This window comes from Lithobates pipiens, unplaced genomic scaffold (genome assembly GCF_037356315.1).
Source record: "Lithobates pipiens isolate NorthernLeopardFrog02 unplaced genomic scaffold, aLitPip1_a1.2 Scaffold_8, whole genome shotgun sequence".
Lineage (NCBI taxonomy): Eukaryota > Metazoa > Chordata > Amphibia > Anura > Ranidae > Lithobates > Lithobates pipiens.
Genome location: NW_027507903.1, coordinates 606,681,227 through 606,700,518, shown reverse-complemented (window position 1 = coordinate 606,700,518; position 19,292 = coordinate 606,681,227). Strand labels below are relative to the sequence as shown.

The 19,292-nt window shown below is 47.2% G+C and overlaps 1 protein-coding gene across 1 annotated transcript in view; it reads left to right on the top strand.

Annotated features, from left to right (window-relative positions):
- LOC143963803 (uncharacterized) overlaps positions 1 to 19,292 on the top strand; it is a 37,713-nt gene that overhangs the window by 11,178 nt on the left and 7,243 nt on the right. Inside the window, exons 3-4 of the mRNA XM_077473536.1 lie at positions 8,168 to 8,307; positions 9,769 to 9,821. Coding sequence (XP_077329662.1) covers positions 8,168 to 8,307; positions 9,769 to 9,821 — 193 coding nt within the window. The remainder of the gene's footprint in view (positions 1 to 8,167; positions 8,308 to 9,768; positions 9,822 to 19,292) is intronic.

The window sequence follows — 19,292 nt, the reverse complement described above, 5'->3', positions numbered from 1 at the left end:
GTAATTCTTAGGCCGCGTACACACGGGCGGATTGTCTGCCCAACTAAGTTCGTCAGACAATCCGACAGACAGTCCGTCCAACTTTTGAATGAACGGACTTGACCACACACGACGAACAGACAGTCCGCTGAAAGCTTGCGCGATGACGTGTGCAGCACGTACGATGGGACTAGAAATACGACGTCCAATACACTGCAATGCAACCTTCGGCCGTGTAAATCCTTTCTGAGCATGCGCCATACTTAGTCCGTCCAACTTGCCTACTCACGAGCGGACTGTCCGCTGAAACCAAGTTTGGACGGACAAAATTACGGAAATTACGAAAGACTTAGTCCGTCAGACTGTCCGCTGAAAAAGTCCGCTGAAGCCCACACACGAGCGGATTGTCCGCTGAAACACGGTTCAGCGGACTAAGTTGGACAGACAATCCTCTGTGTACGCGGCCTTAGGAATAACTCACTTACAGTGGTGTGAAAAAGTGTTTGCCCCTTCCTCATTTCCTGTTCCTTTGCATGTTTGTCACACTTAAGTGTTTCGGAACATCAAACCAATTTAAACAATAGTCAAGGACAACACAAGTAAACACAAAATGCAATTTGTAAATGAAGGTGTTTATTATTAAAGGTGAAAAAAAATCCAAACCATCATGGCCCTGTGTGAAAAAGTGATTGCCCCCCTTGTTAAAACATACTATAACTGTGGTTGTCCACACCTGAGTTCAATTTCTCTAGCCACACCCAGGCCTGATTATTGCCACACCTGTTCACAATCAAGGCATCACTTAAATAGGAGCTGCTTGACACAGTAAGGTCCACCAGAAGATCCTTAAAAGCTACACATCATGCCGAGACCCAAAGAAATTCAGGAACAATTGAGAAAGAAAGTAATTGAGATCTATCAGTCTGGAAAGGGTTATAAAGCCATTTCCAAAGCTTTGGGAATCCAGCGAACCACAGTGAGAGCCATTATCCACAAATGGCGAAGACATGGAACAGTGGTGAATCTTCCCAGGAGTGGCCAGCCGCCCAAAATTACCCCAAGAGCGCAGCGACGACTCATCCAAGAGGTCACAAAAGACCCCACAACAACGTCCAAGGAACTGCAGGCCTCACTTGCCTCAGTTAAGGTCAGCGTTCATGCCTCCACCATCAGGAAAAGACTGGGCAAAAATGGCCTGCATGGCAGAGTTCCAAGGAGAAAACCACTGCTGAGCAAAAAGAACATCAAATGTTTTCTCTCTCTACTGGTCACTGGAAGGTCTTCATGGCACCTCATGCCAAAGAACTCTCTGAGGATCTGAAAAAAAGAATTGTTGCTCTACAGATGGCCTAGGCTATAAGAGCTGAGCTGCAGCACAGTGGCCAAGACCATACAGCGGTTTAACAGGACAGGTTCCACTCAGAATAAGCCTCGCGATGGTCGACCAAAGAAGTTGAGGGCACGTGCTCAGCGTCATATCTAGAGGTTGTCTTTGGAAAATAGATGTATGAGTGCTGCCAGCATTGCTGCAGAGGTTGAAGGGGTGGGAGGTCAGTCTGTCAGTGCTCAGACCATACGCTGAATCAAATTGCTCTGCATGGCTGTTGTCCCAGAAGCAAGCTTCTTATAAAGATGATGCATTAGAAAGCCCAAAAACAGTTGGCTGAAGACAAACAGACTAAAGCCGCGTACACACGGGCGGACTGTCTGCCCAACTTAGTCCGCCGAAACACATTTCAGCGGACAGTCAACTCGTGTGTGGGCTTCAGCAGACTTTTTCAGCGGACAGTCTGGCGGACTAAGTATTTCGGAATGTTGGAAATACTGTCCGCTACAATGTACCCCTACCCATTCACCTGTGAAAAAAAGTACAAAAAAAAACACAACACAGGGTTAAAATATTTTATTGTACAGCTCCGGGGGTCTTCCGTCTTCGGGGGTCTTCTCGCCGGACTCCTCCGCTATCTTCTTGTAGCTATTTTGCTAGCGGAGGAGTCCGGCTTTCTTCCGCGCCTTCGGCCTCTTCTCCCAACTTCGGGGGTCTTGTCCCCCTCTTCGGTTCTTCTGCCGGCTGGAGAGATCGTCGATGCAACATCTCCTGGAGAAGAAGAAGAAGAAGAAGAAGAACGGAAGGCGGCGACGGCGGCGACAGAAGACCGGGCCACCGCCTGTAAAAGAGCTATAAGAAGGCGCGGTGGCCCGGCAGAAGAACCGAAGAGGGGGACAAGACCCCCGAAGTCGGGAGAAGAGGCCGGCGGGGAGGAAGAAAGCCGGACTCCTCCGCTAGCAAAAGAGCTACAAGAAGATAGCGGAGGAGTCCGGCGAGAAGACCCCCGAAGACGGAAGACCCCCGGAGCTGTGCAATAAAATATTTTAACCGTGTTGTGTTTTTTTGTACTTTTTTTACATTGTACCCCATACTCATTCACATAGGGTGGGGGCTGGGATCCGGGGGCCCCATTATTAAAGGGGGCTCCCGGATTCCGATAAGCCCCCCGCCCGCAGACCCCGACAACCAACGGCCAGGGTTGTCGGGAAGAGGCCCTTGTCCTCATCAACATGGGGACAAGGTGCTGTGGGGTGGGGGGGCCGCGCGGCCCCCCCTTCCCCAAGGCACCCTCCATGTTGAGGGCACGCGGCCTGGTACGGCTCAGGAGGGGGGGGGGGGCGCTCGCTCGGCCCCCTTTCCTGGCCGGCCGGGTAGCGTGCTCGGACAAGGGTCTGTTGTGGACTTGGGGGGGACCCCCACACCGATTTTTTCCGGCGTTGGGGTTCCCCTTTAAGTCCATTCCAGGCGGCGGGGTCAGCGATGTCTCCTTCGCGGGCCCCGCCTACCTGGAGACGCGCTCGAAATGAGCGGACTTTCCTCCGCGTGTGTGGGCGAGTCCGTTCATTTCAAAAGTAGGGCGGATAGTATGACGGACTTAGTCCGCCGTATTAGTCCACTCAAAAAGTGCCGTGTGTGGGCAAGTCCGTTCATTCGAAAGTATGACGGACTGTCCGTCGGATTGTCTGACGGACTAAGTTGGCCAGACAGTTCGCCACGTGTGTACGCGGCTTCAGGACAAGGATTACTGGAACCATGTCCTGTGGTCTGATGAGACTAAGGCCTCTTTCACACTAACGTCCCGTTCAGGCCCGCCTGTCAGTTTTTCAGGCGGACCTGAACGGGTGCTCCATAGAGCTCTATGGAGCGTCGGATGTCAGCGGTGACATGTCCGCTGACATCCGACCCGCTCCGATCCGAAAAAGTGTGACGGAGGAAAAAGCTATTTTTCCATCCGTCTGCGGATCGGATCGGGTGACGACGGGCACTGCGGTCCGTCGTCATCCGATCTCCCATAGGGGAGAGCGGCGCTGTGACAGGTCCGTCCCTGCGCAATGTGCAGAGACAGACCTGTCATCTCCCTGCTCAGCGGGGATCGGCGGAGTGATCCCCGCTGAGCAAACGGATATCCACGGGGCGGATCAGAACTGATCCGCCCCGTGTGAAAGGACCCTAAGATAAACTTATTTGGTTCAGATGGTGTCAAGTGTGTGTGATGGTAACAAGGTGAGGAGTACAAAAACAAGTGTGTCTTGCCTACAATCAAGCATGGTGGTAGGAGTGTCATGGTCTGGGGCTGCATGAGTGCTGCCAGCACTGAGGAGCTACAGTTCATTGAGGGAACCAAACTGAGGGTAAAGGCAATGAACTGGCCAAGCATGTCTCGAGACCTAAACCCTATTGAGCATCTGTGGGGCATCTTCAAACAGAGGGTGGAGGAGCACAAGGTCTCTAACATCCACCAGCTCCGTGATGTCATCATTGAAGAGTGGAAGAAGACTCTAGTGCCAACCTGTGACACTCTGGTGAACTTCATGACCAAGAAGGTTAAGGCAGTGCTGGAAAATAATGGTGGCAAACATAAAATATTGACACTTTGGGCCCAATTTGGACATTTTCACTTAGGGGCGTACTCACTTTTGTTACCAGGGGTTTAGACTTTAAAGGGGTTGTAAACCCTTGTGGTTGTGTTTTTTTTTTTTTTTTTTAATAACAAACCTGTTATACTTGCCTCCACTGTACAGTTCACTTTGCACAGAGTGGCCTTGAACCTCCTATTCTGGGGTCCCATGGGGGTGCTGGTGGCTCCTCATCGCATCGAGTGTCCACTTTGGAGAAGCCCTCTCCTTGGAGGACAACTGTGCAAGCATGCTCACGAGTCCCGCATCTGTGTTCATTCACACAGAATGCAGGACCCAGCCTCGCCCCCCACCCCCGGTGCCATCTCATTGGATTTTATTGACAGCAGCTGGAGCCAATGGCTGCACTGCTATCAGTCTATCCAATCTGGACACAAGACACCAGCTGCAGATGGTGTGATCATTCCTGGACAGAGGATGACGGCATCCAGGTTAGTAAAACTGGGGGGGGGGAGGGGGGGCTGCAGCACTAAAAATGTTTTTTCACCTTAATGCATAGAATGCATTAAGGTGAAAAACCATGAGGGTTTACAGCCTCTTTAATGGCTGTGTGTTGCGTTATTTTGAGGGGACAGCAAGTTTACACTGTTATACAAGCTGTACACTCACTACTTTACATTGTAGCAAAGTGTAATTTCTTCAGTGTTGTCACATGAAAAGATAGAATAACATATTTACAAAAATGTGAGCTGTTTTGTAAGATACTGTGGGGTTGATTTACTAAAGGCAAACAGACTGTGCACTTTGCAAAGTGCAGTTGCATTTCTGTAAATTCGGGAGGATCCAAAATACAAATTTCTATGCTTCTGAATTTTGTCCAAAATACAAAGTTTAGTTTACGAATTTCGGATGTAAATTCCATTACAACAGAAACGTGACGGGTATTTTGTTGACCAATCAGAGGTTTTCTTCTGCTGCTCAGTGAGGGTTGGGGAAAATTACCTTTTTTAATATGGGAGTGGGAGACTGGTACTGGTAGTCGATGGGAGATTCAGAATCGGACAAAATAAGAATGTTCGTTAATTACGATTATTCGTTATGATGAAGTTAAAAAACCCAGGAAGTCAGCACAGCACAGGGATGGTGGGAGCCCCTCATAATGATAAATTCATCATAACGAACATTCGTAATTGTTACGAAAATTTAACGAACTTAATGAAAATTCGTATTTCGTACGAATCCAAATTGAATTTTTGAAATTGAAATACGAATTCATTCTAATACAAAACGTAAAGGAACAAAATTGATTTATTGACGGCGCACATGTCTACGCTGCAAGCAGTTGCTCCAGAGCTTAGTAAATGAGCAAAAGCTCTGCTGACTTCCATCATCCAATCATGTGCAAACAAAAATGCATTTTTTTTAAAATCTTCCTAGCATGTGATTGGATATTCTTTGCAAAGTGAAGCCTTGTCTCATTTGCAAATCTCTGGAGCAATTGCACTTGCAGAGTGCACAGTCTATTTGCCTTTAGTAAATCAACCCCTATATGTCCTCAATGTGTATCTATAGTAAATATGGGGCAGTGTTCAGGTATTTTCTCATTATGTGCATCTATAATACATATGGAGTGGTGTTCAGGTATGTCCTCATTAACGTGAATTTATCGTGAATATGGAGTTATGTTGAGGCATGTCGTCATTAATGTGCATCTAAAGTAAATATGGAGCAGTGTTCAGGTATGCCCTTATTAATGTGTATGTACAGTAAATATAGAGCATTGTTCAGACAATTGTCTAAGAGGCGTCCCCATTAAAGATTTTTGTATTTTCCATCACTTTATGTCCTGTTGACAGTGACTATCAAGACAGATTGGGATGAAGAATCTCCCTACCTGGGGAACAAATGGCAATAGAACCCTTACAGCAGTTTTAATCCTTCCACTCACTATCCAAAACCATGTGAAAGGGATATACTGTATTTATTAGGGTATAACACGCACATTTTCACCCTGAAATACGGGTGCAAATAGCATGTGTGTGTTAGACTCCAATATGTCAATTTTAGCTGCCTTAGAAGGGGGCGGGACGAGCTCCGTCAGATTACATACAGTGAGAATCTCCTGTTTACTTGGCGGCCTCTGTAATAGGAAGTCCTGTGTCCTGGGCCGCCATTGGACCACTGTTCTATGTATCATAGGAGATTCTCACTGTATGTAATCTGTCGGCGCTTGTCCTGCCCCCCTTCCTGTCCTCTCTAGCCTGCAGATGGGCATCGATCAGGCTGCACTGATGGCAATGGTGAGGCTGCTGCATTGATGGCAATGAAGAGGCTGCCGATGGCCACTGACCCTCATTTTGCTTCAAAGTTTCTTATTTATGTAGCGGCGGCTCCTGAAGAGCACGCACTATGTGTTTTTCAAAGTTAGTTCTGCCTGAACTGCAGTTTGGTTTGGGTACAATTGTATAAATTTAGACTTCTGCATCAGTCTGACTGGACTGTGAGATGTTCAGCCTAGCCACAGGGGGCACTATCTCTTTTGGCAGGCATGGAACTATGGTCTGGTTAGGTGCTTAAGTTACTCTCTCTCGGAGCCCGCCCAGTGGGATTGGCGCTCTCGCTGTGCTTTCTGGGAGAGGGTATTTAAGATGCGGACATCACGTGGTTCGGGGTTCCGGTCTAGTATGATGTGCTGACTTCATGGTCTTGGTCCTCCTGACCAGCCCCCAGGAAGGCTATGGCCTGGGGTGCGGATCCACCTGATTTTGATGTCTCGGGGCTGGATAGCCTGAGGCAAGGAAACTAAAGGAGGATCCTGAGGTGGTTGGGTGCCGTCTCCGGTTTGGGAGAGACCCAGTGACTTCCAGCATTCCAGGGGAGGACTCTTCAGAAGAAGACCACGTACGGGTTAGTTTCTTAGTAAGAGCTTGGAAGGGCTGAAGTACCCAAGAGAATCCGGTCTCGTGGATATCGCCAAGCTGGCTGAGGGATCCAGGTATCCTACGAGTATTCTTCAAGTTTAGTTTCCCGTGTTCTACAACAACATCTGTGGCAGAGACTTGTTCCTGAGTAAGCACCTTGTTGGCTGCTAGGCCTTGTGAGAGAGGGACTGTCCAACCTGAGTGATCATCCAGTTGCGAATGGCTATTCTCTGGATGCAGTCAAAGTAACCAAGTTCTTCAACATTTTGACTTTGACACTAATGCCGCGTACACACGAGCGGACTTTTCAACATCCAAAGTCCGAAGGACTGAGTCCGTCAGACTATCCGATCGTGTGTGGGCTGCAACGGACTTTTGACTCACCAAAGTCCGAAGGACTTTAGAATATGGAACATGCTTCAAATTTTTCCGAAGGAACTCCACCGGACCCGGTCCCCTTCGAAAAATCCGCTCGTGTGTATGCTACTCCGACGGACTAAAACCGACGCTAGGGCAGCTATTGGCTACTGGCTATGAACTTCCTTATTCGAATCCAGTCGTACGTCATCACGTTCGAATCCGTCGGAGTTTAGTGTGATCGTGTGTGGCCAAGTCCGTTCGGCCGAAAAGTCTGTCAGAACTCCGTCGGAATTCCAGCAGAACTCCGACGGAACTCCTTTGGAAGTCTGTCGGACATAAGTCCTCTCGTGTGTACGGGGCTTTAGAGTACCTGAACTTCCTTTCCAACCCTCTGATCCCAATTTAAGAGACTTTTCATTGTCTACGTTTTGCAAATAAAATCCATTCAAGTGGATCTGTTGTCAGTCTCTCGAGTTAGTGGGCCATTTACCACGGGACACCCCTAGACGTGAAACTAGGAGAACAGAAGGTAACGGTAAGCCCAAATCTAACCAGCAGCTCCTGGTGGTAGTGGGGGTAGTGCTACATTTAAAAGAAAAAAAATTACCGAAACTTCCCTCTTAAAATGAAAGTGCGTGTTATATGCCGAGAAATATGGTAATTCTTTTTGGTATATTGTTACAACTAGGAATTGCAGAAGGCTCCCCCAAGAACAAAATAAAATCACAATGATGCAGGTTATGGGGATAATAGATCCTGTTTTTTTTTTCTGTGAACTTTAAAAACCCACCAGATGTTGAATTGTACAATGCTATGTGTCAAAACCAACTAAAGCTTCTTCTTCTTTTTTTTTTTTTTGTGTACACAAAAAGAAAAGACCTACCTAGTGGGACACCATTGCTCTTGTACAGATGGAATGATTGTGTGTATCTACTTAATATATGATTTGATTTTTTGGTCTGGGTACTCTTCAAGCCTCTGTCCTTTTTTGTGCTTTGCAGTTTAATACACAGGTGGTGTCGGTCACTCCTGTACTGGGGGAAGGGAAGAACTCAGAGATTTCCTGGGATGTGACCTTCCAAACTCTGGACAATGGTGATCCTGTGACAGAACGGTTTGATGCCATCATGGTCTGTGTAGGGTAAGAAAGAGAGGTCCTCTAGATGCACTGACCTGTATGTATGGATTCCTCATCCCTCTTCTCCCTTCATTTAGGTTTCAAAAACTTAAGGTGGGCCATAGATGGTTAGAATCTCATCCAGTTCAGCAGGAACCAAACTAAATTCAAACCTTGTGTGGGCGGGATGAACATACCAAGTTGATTGATCAATCAACTTCTGTACAACCAACCTATCAGATTCACTTTTGATTATCACTATCTGCTGCTATGAATGCTAGCAATAATCATGGTCTTCTCCTAGTAGGCACAGCTACCCCTGCCCACTGGGGTCAGACAATTGCTCAGCAAAAAAGGATTCCCCGTCAGCATTGTCTGTGTTGATGGGGGAATCATGCAAATTTATTTCCTGAAAACCAAGGTTGCAAGAAAGAAATTTGCACTGTCTACGGCAGTGATCATCAACCCTGTCCTCAGGGCCCACTAACAGGTCAGGTTTTGTATATTACCTTGGGGAGATGCAGACTAGAATACTGCAATCACTGAGCAGAAAATGATATCACCTGCGATGTATTTCAGTTATTTTGCAAAACCTGGCCTGTTGGTGGGCCCTGAGGACAGGGTTGATGACCACTGGTCTACGGCCTGCAGAGCCTTTCCACGCTTGCCACTGATGAATCATCCAACCTATATATCACTCAGGGCCTTCATTTGTGTACAAGGAGTATACATTCAAATACTTGAAGAGGAATTTTATTCTTTTATTATCCCCCCCCACACACACATACACACTTTTCTATAGTCCCCCTTACCTGTTATCCAGATTTGTCCTGGATTCACATACTCACCTGTCCAATGAATCTTGCTTAACTCCATTGCTCAGGTGCAACAGCTCAGTTCCTACGCGTCTTCTTCTGTGACTTCATCAGGAGCCTGATTGCCTTTTCTGGGTTCAGGAAGCTGGCCCCTGATGATATGCATCAGCTCCCCCTGGCTGTTGTGTGTTTCTGCTCCTGCAACCTCTTGGGATATGTGACGCTGATATCTCAGGAGGCTTCAGAGAAGAGAAGACATCAGTCTTGCATAGGTGGCTGGGGAGTGGGGGGGGGGGGCAAAAGTAGCCACTGCTGAATGTTGACCTGTCAGTCTCTGGACACTGGCGTCATCACTGCAAACTCCTCTTATGGATCCTAAGAGTACCCCACCACTGGACAGCCAATAGGAAGCGTCCACTTCAAGAAGGTGGTGCGATGGACACCCAAAGAAAGATCCTATCTCCTGTAAAAGTATAGAGAAGACTTAGGACTGGGACAGCATGTGACCATGGCTTTAGGGGAGCAAAAAGGCATTTCATGTTTTGTTTTTTTTTAATGCCAGTTAGAGGAGGGGAGGGGCTGGAGATCAGCACTACCTACGCTAGCCCAAAAAAAAGAAAAAAATGCATTACTCAATAAACCTGACACCTCCTTTTCTTTTATTCTTTAGACAGTACTCCCATCCATTTGTGCCAGACATTGAAGGGTTGGAGCAGTTTCAAGGTGAGAATATCAAATTCTAATCAGGTTCTAGGACAGTGATATTTGGTGAAATAAAGCAGTTTATTTGGGTAAAGATGGAGTACAAGGTAGTTAGAACTTCAATCATGCTTTTTATTGCTGTCTGCTCATTGGGGAGATTTTCCCTTGCTTTCCTCACTTCTTGCCCCTGTGACCCCCCTTCCCGTTCCCCTTTAAAAAAGACAGGGGTGGAGAGCATGGGCATGGTTGTCTCCAGGGCAGGAGTACCCAGGGAACCATACAAATATTAATCAGATATTAATCAGAAGACCATGCATTACTTTAACTGACAATTCTGTGGTCGTGCAACATTGTACCCAAATAAAATTGATGTCCATTTATTTATTTATTTATTTTAAGAGAGCTTTGATGGGGTTTGATCACCGTTTGTGGTTTTGAAAAAAAATTATTTTTTTACTTTCTGCTATAATACATATCCAAAAAACCCCCAAAAAATGAATTTATTCGTAAATTTAAGCCAATATGTACTCTACATATTTTTGGTAAAAAAAATCCCAATAAGCATTGATTGGTTTGCACAAAAGATATAGCGTCTACAAAATAGGGGATAGATTTATGGCATTTTTAATATATAAATATATATATATATATATATATATATATATATATATATATACAGATCGGAAACTTTTGACACATTTTTTTGGGACCAGTGACATTACAGTGACCAGAGCTAAAAATAGCCAGTGATCACTTTATAAATAACAGGGAGTACAGAGAGATCGCTGTTCCTGATCACTAGGAACAGACAATCTTGCTGTACTCTCCTGGCAGAATGGGGATCTGCTTTGTTTACATTGACAGATCCCTGTTCTGCCTCTCTGAGGAGTAATCCCGGGTGACCAGTGGACATCATGGCCGCCAGACCCGTGCATTGGGTCCCCCACTGTGCAGCGGGCGCACGCACTCCCATAGTGGCTCGTGCACGAAACTACGTACAGGTACATAATTTCACGCAGTGGGGCCACCCTGCCACAGTATATATGCGATGGGCAGTTCTTAAGTGGTTAAAGTGGTTGTAAAATCAGACTTTTTTTTTCTTAAAACATTCTATGCAGTAAAGCTGCTGACTTTTTTTTTCCTACACCTGTAAGGGAATGAGTTAGTATGCACCGTCTGATTTTTCGACAGCAAAGGTCCGATGAAGCGCACACACGATCGAATTGTCCGACGGATTTGTTCTGTCGGACCTTTGCTGTCAAAGGCCAGGCGTGTGTACACGGCATTAGGCTGGCCACAATAAAAATGCCACTCTACAGTAAAATGTGCAGTTTTATCACACTGCACAATGCCACAGATGTCGCAAGTTTTGAGGTAGAGTGCAATTGGCATATTGACTTCAAGACTGTCCACCAGAGGTGTTGCCCTTGAATTGAATGTTAATTTCCCTACCATAAGCTGTCTCCAAAAGCATTTCAGAGAATTTGGCAGTACATCCAATCGGCCTCACCAAAGCAGACCACGTGTAACTACACCGGCCCAGGACCTCCACATCCAGCATCTTCACCTCCAAGATTGTCTGAGACCAGCCACTCGGACAGTTGCTGCAACAATTGGTTTGCATAACCAAAGTATTTCTGAGCAATCTGTCAGGAACCATCTCAGGGAAGCTCATCTGCTCATTGTCGTAAACTGACTTGAGTGGGCAAATGCTCACATTCGATGGCATCCTGCACTTTGGAGAGATGTTCTCACGGATGAATCCTGGTTTTCACTGTACACGGCAGATGGCAGACAGTGTGTATGGAGTTGTCTGGATGAGCGGTTTGCTGATGTCAACGTTATGGATCGAAAGGCCCATGGTGGTGGTGGGGTTATGGTATGGGAAGCCGTATGCTTTGGACAACAAACACACGTGCATTTTATTGATGACATTTTGAGTGCATAGAGATACTGTGACAAGATCCTGAGGCCCATTATTGTTCCCTTGATCTACGACTATCGCCCCATGTTGCTATATGATAATGCCTAGCCCCATGTTGCAAGGATCTGTACACAATTCCTGGAAGCTGAAAACATCCCGATTCTTGCATGGCCAGCATACTCACTGGACATGTCACCCATTGAGCATGTTTGGGATGCTCTGGATCGGCATCTACGACAGCATATTCCAGTTCCTGGCAATATCCAGCAACTTCGCACAGCTATTGAAGAGGAATGGACCAACATTCCACAGGTCACAATCAACAACATGATCATAGAACATAGAACATGAACTCTATGCGAAGGAGATGTGCTGCACTGCATGAGGCAAATGGTGTTCACACCAGATACTGACTGGTTTTCGGACCCCCCAATGCATTTTAGTGCAGCCTTTTATTGTGGCCAGCCTAAGACACACCTGTAAAAGAATCAAGCTGTCTAATCGGCATCTTGATATGCCACACCTCTGGCTCACTAACATGGATTTATACAGATTTGTGAACATTATTTGAGAGAAATAGGCCTTTTGTTTACATAGAAAAAGTCATAGATATTTGATTTCAGCTCATGATAAATAGGGGCAAACACAAAAGTATTGCGTTTTTATAATTTTGCTCAGTGTAAATATAACTACCCATTCTTGTTGACTGGCAATGAAGTAATGGTCAACCAGAAGATAGACCAGAGTGAGATGTTTCAAGAAAAGCAAAGGATAACTTTGAAGAACTGGTATCTGGGAAACTAAATGTGAAATCATTCCTTCCCAGAGTGGACTTGTTGGAGGATGAAGACATTGTGGGAGCTAATGTGGAGCAGAGTCATCTCCCTCCACTCTACAAGCACCCCTTTCATGCTCGCTTCCCTACTCTGGGCTTCATCTGAGCTGTTAAAATTGTGATCCCTTTCCCATTGTTTCATTGCCAGGCTCAGCTTTTTCTGTCTGGAAGAGGCAGTTGGAATTTACCCTCCAGTACAGACGAAAAGCTTTTAGAATCCAGTGAAGAAGTTTTAAATACCCAGGATTCTGGGATACCCTTAAAATATCTTCACTGCCTTGGAATGAACCAGTGGGAGTATAACTAATGGTTTGCAGATACAGCAGGTTTTGAGCCATTGGCCCCGGTACTGTCAAAATATACAAGGCCATGCAGACTCCTGGATTAGCGACCCTGCATTATGCCGAAGGCTTAACTTCAAGATGGCATCTGAAATTCAGTGGGATATATTATGCAGCAAGTAAACATGTTGTCCTTGAAGTTGAAAGCAGAAAAAATGTAAATCACAGTTTGTTCTGTATGAGGCTATGTAGACTGATCAGTTGGGTTTTGGTACCATGAAGAGGTTTGAAAAGAATCCCCTGAACCTTTCTTGTAGGGGTGCCGGGCAGCGTTGTCAACTGTCAGTATTTTTAGTGGCAGCCAATAACAGGAAAATGTTAGCAGTAAAAAAATATGGCTGTGATCAGGGCTGCTGATAGGGCATTACAACCAGCCCTGTTGTACCGGGCCCGGCCAGCAGGAATGGCCCGAGCAGCTTTTAAATTCTAGCAAAAACAAAAAAGCTAAATAACTATATTAACCTGCACCCACTTGATTACTAAGGTATATAAGGAATATATATTAATTTCCTGGGCCCCATCAGGTTACCAGAGGGGCCCAGGAGGTGAAAGCAGAAGAGGGACTTTTTTTCCCTTTTCGGGTGCAGGGATACAATGCCGTCCTGCATGCTTCTCTCAGTATACCTGCACAAACTAAAGTTCTTCCTGCTCACTGTATGCCTCTCAGGCGGATGGATATTACTGTTATACGGCTCCCTTCATTCAGTAAGTGCTGCAGCTTGAGGGACTTATCACTGAGGTGGCTGAGACAGACAGAGCAGCAGGAGTAATCTGGCCAAACGGCAGTGGTGCACAGGCAAGCAGTCCCCTGCACAGACACACACACTGATAGGTCACACTATTGTAGAATGTGCAGTCCCCAGACTCTGTGTGCTCATGGTCATTATCATTATGATGATCAGGACACAGCAGGTTCTCTATGGCTCTGTCAGTGTAACATGGCTGTTGGGTAGTGATGGCCGAACAGTTCGCCCGGCGGTCGTTTCGCGGCGAATTTCGGCTGTTCGCGGTCCACCAGTTCGGTGGACTATTGGCGTCGTTCGCCCGGCGGACTTCCGTGTTTTTACTGTGTAAAGGAACTTTGACCTGATGACACATCCATCATGGGGTACAGGACAGCCAATTGAGACATTACAGCACAAGGTCACTTGGACATTCCCCCTAACCTATAAATACACCCGATCCGGCGACCATTTTACATTCTTTCTTCTGTCACTATAGGGAAAGGTTGCTGTGTGGAGTAGAGAGAGATAAATCGCTAGCTATTTGGTACACAAAAGTTATTTTCAGGACTGGTATAGGTGTTAGGTGTATATAGGTTTGCTGTGCTACTGATTCTTGCAGCAGCCTGAGTGTCTTTTGTCAGTTTAGAGAAAGGGACAGAGAGCTGTGTGCTGCTATTTTAGGGACAGCCAGATTAGTCATCATCATCATCATCATCATTAGCTGTTACTATCAGGTCCACAAAAGAGCTATTCCAGTAACCAGTAATCGTTCCAGTCTCCTCTTTTTTGCCACTTTGTATAGGGACAGGAAGGAAGCAGTGTGTCAGGCAGTGAGGGTCAGTTTAAAGAGTTGCTGTTACTATTAGTTCCACAAAGGTTCTTTTCAGGACTGGTATCAGTGGTATGGTAATAGGCTTGTACACGTATAATATTCTTTCTTCCAAATATAGAAAGAATATTATACTTGACTGCTGCCCTTCTGCTGCAGTCTGCTAATCATTCACAACTCACTTGTTCCACAAAGCTCTTTATCAGGACTGGTAACTTGGTCTGTGTAGGGTGCTACAGTACATAGGGTTGAGTGAGGTACAGTCTCCTGTTCTGTAAGGACCGCTATCGGTCCACAATAGATAGGGTTGAGGTGCACCACTGCTGACCGCTGCCCTATACTGCAGCAGTCCTTCATTGGTATAGGGACTGACGTACAGTCTGCTAATCACTAACACACAACCTGCTTGGTCCACAAAAGTTCTTATAAGGACTGGTAACTTGGTCTAGGGTGCTACAGTACATAGGGTTGAGTGCGGTACAGTCTGCTGTTCTGTAAGGACCGCTATCGGTCCACAATAGATAGGGTTGAGGTGCACCACTGCTGACCGCTGCCCTATACTGCAGCAGTCCTTCATTGGTATAGGGACTGACGTACAGTCTGCTAATCACAAACACACAACCTGCTTGGTTCACAAAAGTTCTTATAAGGACTGGTAACTTAGTCTAGGGTGCTACAGTACATAGGGCTGAGTGAGGTACAGTCTGCTATTCTATAAGGACTGTTATCGGTCCACAATACATAGGGTTGAGGTGCACTACTGCTGACCGCTGCCCTATACTGCAGCAGTCCTTCATTGGTATAGGGACTGACGTACAGTCTGCTAATCACTAACACACAACCTGCTTGGTCCACAAAAGTTCTTATAAGGACTGGTAACTTGGTCTAGGGTGCTACAGTACATAGGGTTGAGTGAGGTACAGTCTGCTATTCTATAAGGACTGTTATCGGTCCACAATACATAGGGTTGAGGTGCACTGCTGCTGACCGCTGCCCTATACTGCAGCAGTCCTTCATCGGTATAGGGACTAAGAGTTTTGTCACAGGGTGATTTAAAAAATGACAGGCAGAGGAAGAGGCAGGCCCTTCCGCAGGGGTGGTAGGGGTAGGGCAGGAGCACCAGCCTTGAGCCAAAGTGGGAAGTTGCAGAAGATGCGTTCAATTACTTTAAAGGACGCACCAGACTTGGTTGAGTGGCTGACTCAGCCTTACTCTTCTGCACCCTCCTCATCCTCTCGATCTGCACCCTCTTCTTCACTCTCTGCTATGTGCACCCCCAAAGACCCTACCACCAACAACAACACCACCACCACCACCACCACCACATACCTTCTGCTTGAGTCACAGGAATTATTTTCCGATCCATATCAAGAGGACATTTCTGATGCGCAGCCACTCTTGGTATTGGATCAGGAAGAGGAGGTAGCAACAACCGCTACTCAGCAGTCTGACGACAGTACCCAGATCAGCCCAAGGAGGAGGTTGGTCCTCGGTGTTGCTGCCTACTCTGAGATCTCTACTTATAGCGGTGGGGAAGGTGACGTTGATGATGACGTGTCTAGTGATGTCACGTGGGTGCCCACAAGAGAGGAAGAGGAGGGGAGTTCAGAGGGAGATATGGACCAGCAGATAGGGAGGAGAAGCAGGAATAACTTACATTGCACAGGAGGGACAAAGCAGACTGCAAATGTATCAGGAGCGAGTCATCGACCATGTACGGTCACATCTGGCGCTCCTAGGGCACCGGCACATGGCTCCGCAGTGTGGGCTTTTTTTAACGTGTCCGCTGCTGACAATAGCGTTGCCATCTGCAATCTTTGCAGTCAACGCATTAGTCGCGGTAAGCCCAACACTCACCTAGGGACGACCGCCTTAAGAAGGCACATGAGCAGCCATCACCGAGCCCAGTGGGAGCAACGAAACACACAAAGCCACACTGCAGGCTCTCACCGTCCAGCCTCGTCTTCTACTTCTCCTTCTCCTCTCTCCTCACAATTGTATATGGCCATGTTCAGCGGCAAGTGAATGTATCTCTGGCACACAGTGTCGGTGCCAAGATACATCTGACCACAGACACGTGGTCTAGCAAACACGGGCAGGGAAGGTATATCACTTTTACTGCCCACTGGGTGAACCTTCTGATGGCCGTCAAGCATGTAACCCGTGGCACCCGTGTAGATTTGGTTTTACCGCCACGGATTGCATGCAGGCCTGACTCTTCTTCTCCTCCTCCTCCTACTCCATCCTCCTCCCTCTCCTCCTCAGCTGCCTTCTCCTTTTCTGCTGCTAGCGTCTCTTCCGCTGCACCGCCCAAGCTCCCCAGAACCTATTCCACATGCCAGGTGAGAAGTTGCCATGCCGTGCTGCGTCTGTTGTGCCTGGAAGCCAAGAGCCACACTGGCCCGGCACTCCTTTCAGCTTTGCGTTCACAGGCAGATCAGTGGCTAACACCGCTCAATCTGACAGTTGGTAAAGTGGTGTGTAACAACGGTGCCAATCTGCTTAGCGCATTGAAACAGGGCAAAATCACGCACGTGCCATGCATGGCACACGTCTTAAACTTGGTCGTGCAGCGATTCCTTGTCAAATACCCTGGGGTCCAGGACATCTTGCGGCAGGCAAGGAAAATCTCGGCCCATTTCAGAAGATCTTACACGGCCATGGCTCGCCTTGCTGACATTCAGCGGCGACACAATCTGCCGGTCAGACGTCTTATTTTGCGATTGCCCGACGCGATGGAACTCAACCTTCTATATGCTTGATAGGCTGCTCCAGCAGAAACGTGCAGTTAACGTCTACCTGTATGAACTCTGCGGCAGAAACGGTTCTGGGGAGCTTGGGTTTTTTTCACCGCGCCAGTGGCTGCTCATGCGCGACGCATGCAGACTTCTGCGGCCATTTGAGGAGATCACCAAACTGGTCAGTCGCAGCCATGGCGCCATCAGTGACATGGTACCTTATGCCTTCTTTATGGAGCGTGCATTGCGTCGTGTCATTGATCAGGCTGTGGAGGAGCAGGAGCGGGAAGATGAGGAAGTCGCAATGCTGGATGAATTCCCAGGGGGGGCTACTCTATCTGAGACAAGTCAACAACAGGAGTCTGAAGAGGAGTCAGAGGAGGATGGTGCCGGGGCGGATGAGGAGGAGCAAGAAGAGCATGCTTTTAACCTTTCTGAGATCCCTGTTGTGCGTGGATGGGGAGAGGAGAATGAAGAGGACGACATTATCCTGGATGATGAGCAGGAGCCAGGCCACCACACCGCTTCCACTTTAGTGCAAATGGGGGCCTTCATGCTCCAGTGTTTTAATAGGGACCCCCGTATAAAAAGCATAAGGGTCAAGGACCAGTACTGGGTGGCAACGTACTTAGACCCCCGGTACAAACACAAAATGGCGGAAATGTTACCGCCGTCACAGAGGGCTGTCAGAATGCAGCACTTCCAGGCCTTGCTTCGAGAAATGCTGCATTCTGCTTTTGCGTGCGCTGGCAGAGGAGCAATTCCCACTCCCAGAGAAGGATTTGCGGGTACCAATCCAACAGCGCCTGCAAGAAGAGGCCGGTTTGAAGATGTGTTGGTGACTTCGGATATGAGGTCATTCTTTCAGCTGACCCATCGACAGGTGTCATCCGGATCCAGCATCAGGGAACGTCTAGACCGTCAGGTGTCCGACTACATTGGGTTAACGGCCGATGTGGACGCTCTGAGGAGTGATGAACCCCTGGACTACCGGGTGGGCAGGCTTGACCTCTGGCCAGAGCTTGCCCAATTTGCAATCGAACTGTTGGCTTGCCCCTCATCCAGTGTCCTGTCTGAAAGGACGTTCAGCGCAGCAGGGGGGATCGTGACCGATAAGCGTACTCGCCTAGCTCACGACAGTGTTAACTACCTCACATTTCTAAAAATGAATGATGCATGGATCTCGGAGGAATTCAACACATGTGACCAGTAGACCATGTATATGTCTGTAAACTATTTTTTTAATCAAGCACACAGACCTTCTTTCTTCATTTGGCTCACTTCCTTGTCCCAAAAAAGCACACCGTACTATATGCCCCTACCCTCCTCTTTGAAGAGGTTGAGCGGTGTCATATTTCTACTGAGGCTGCTTATGAGGGGATCACACCATCCCTGTGCTGTGCTGAGTTTCTCCTGGGCCTGCTTATTATGAGGGGATCACACCATCCCTGTGCTGTGCTGACTTCCTCCTGGGGGTTCTTATTATGAGGGGATCACACCTTTTTCCACGTTTGCGAAACGTCCCATCGGAAGTTCGGACCATAACTACTGTTGGGTGCTGACTTTCCTGATATATGGCTGTACTGTGTGTTACAGACTATGACTCAGCACAGCCATAACAAAGTCAGCACCACACAGTCATGTTACACTGACAGAGCCATACAGCACCTACTGTGCTCTGATCATCATAATGATAATGACCATGAGCACATAGTGAGATGCAACTTTTACACATGTAATGGGGGATAGTAAAAACACACAGCCAAGCTGCCTTTTTAACACCCCAAACCACTCCCCTTTGATAACCTTTCACCCAAGCTTTGCAATTGCGTCCTTTTTCATGCAGACCTGATTGAAAGCTCCATGTAGGTTTACAGGTATGAACTGACTTGTATGCATTTAGATCCACCCATGTCCATTCAGGTGGGAAAAAAAAAATTGGAAAAGAATATCCTTTTCTATTTTTCCAGACCTAAATGTGTAGCCTGATGTAAGTGGACACAAGTCGGTGATGTATGAAGACACAAACTGAATGGGCACAGATGTCAAAACACTGACATCTCTCCCATTCAGATGCAGTTATGATTGGTGGGGCGCTGT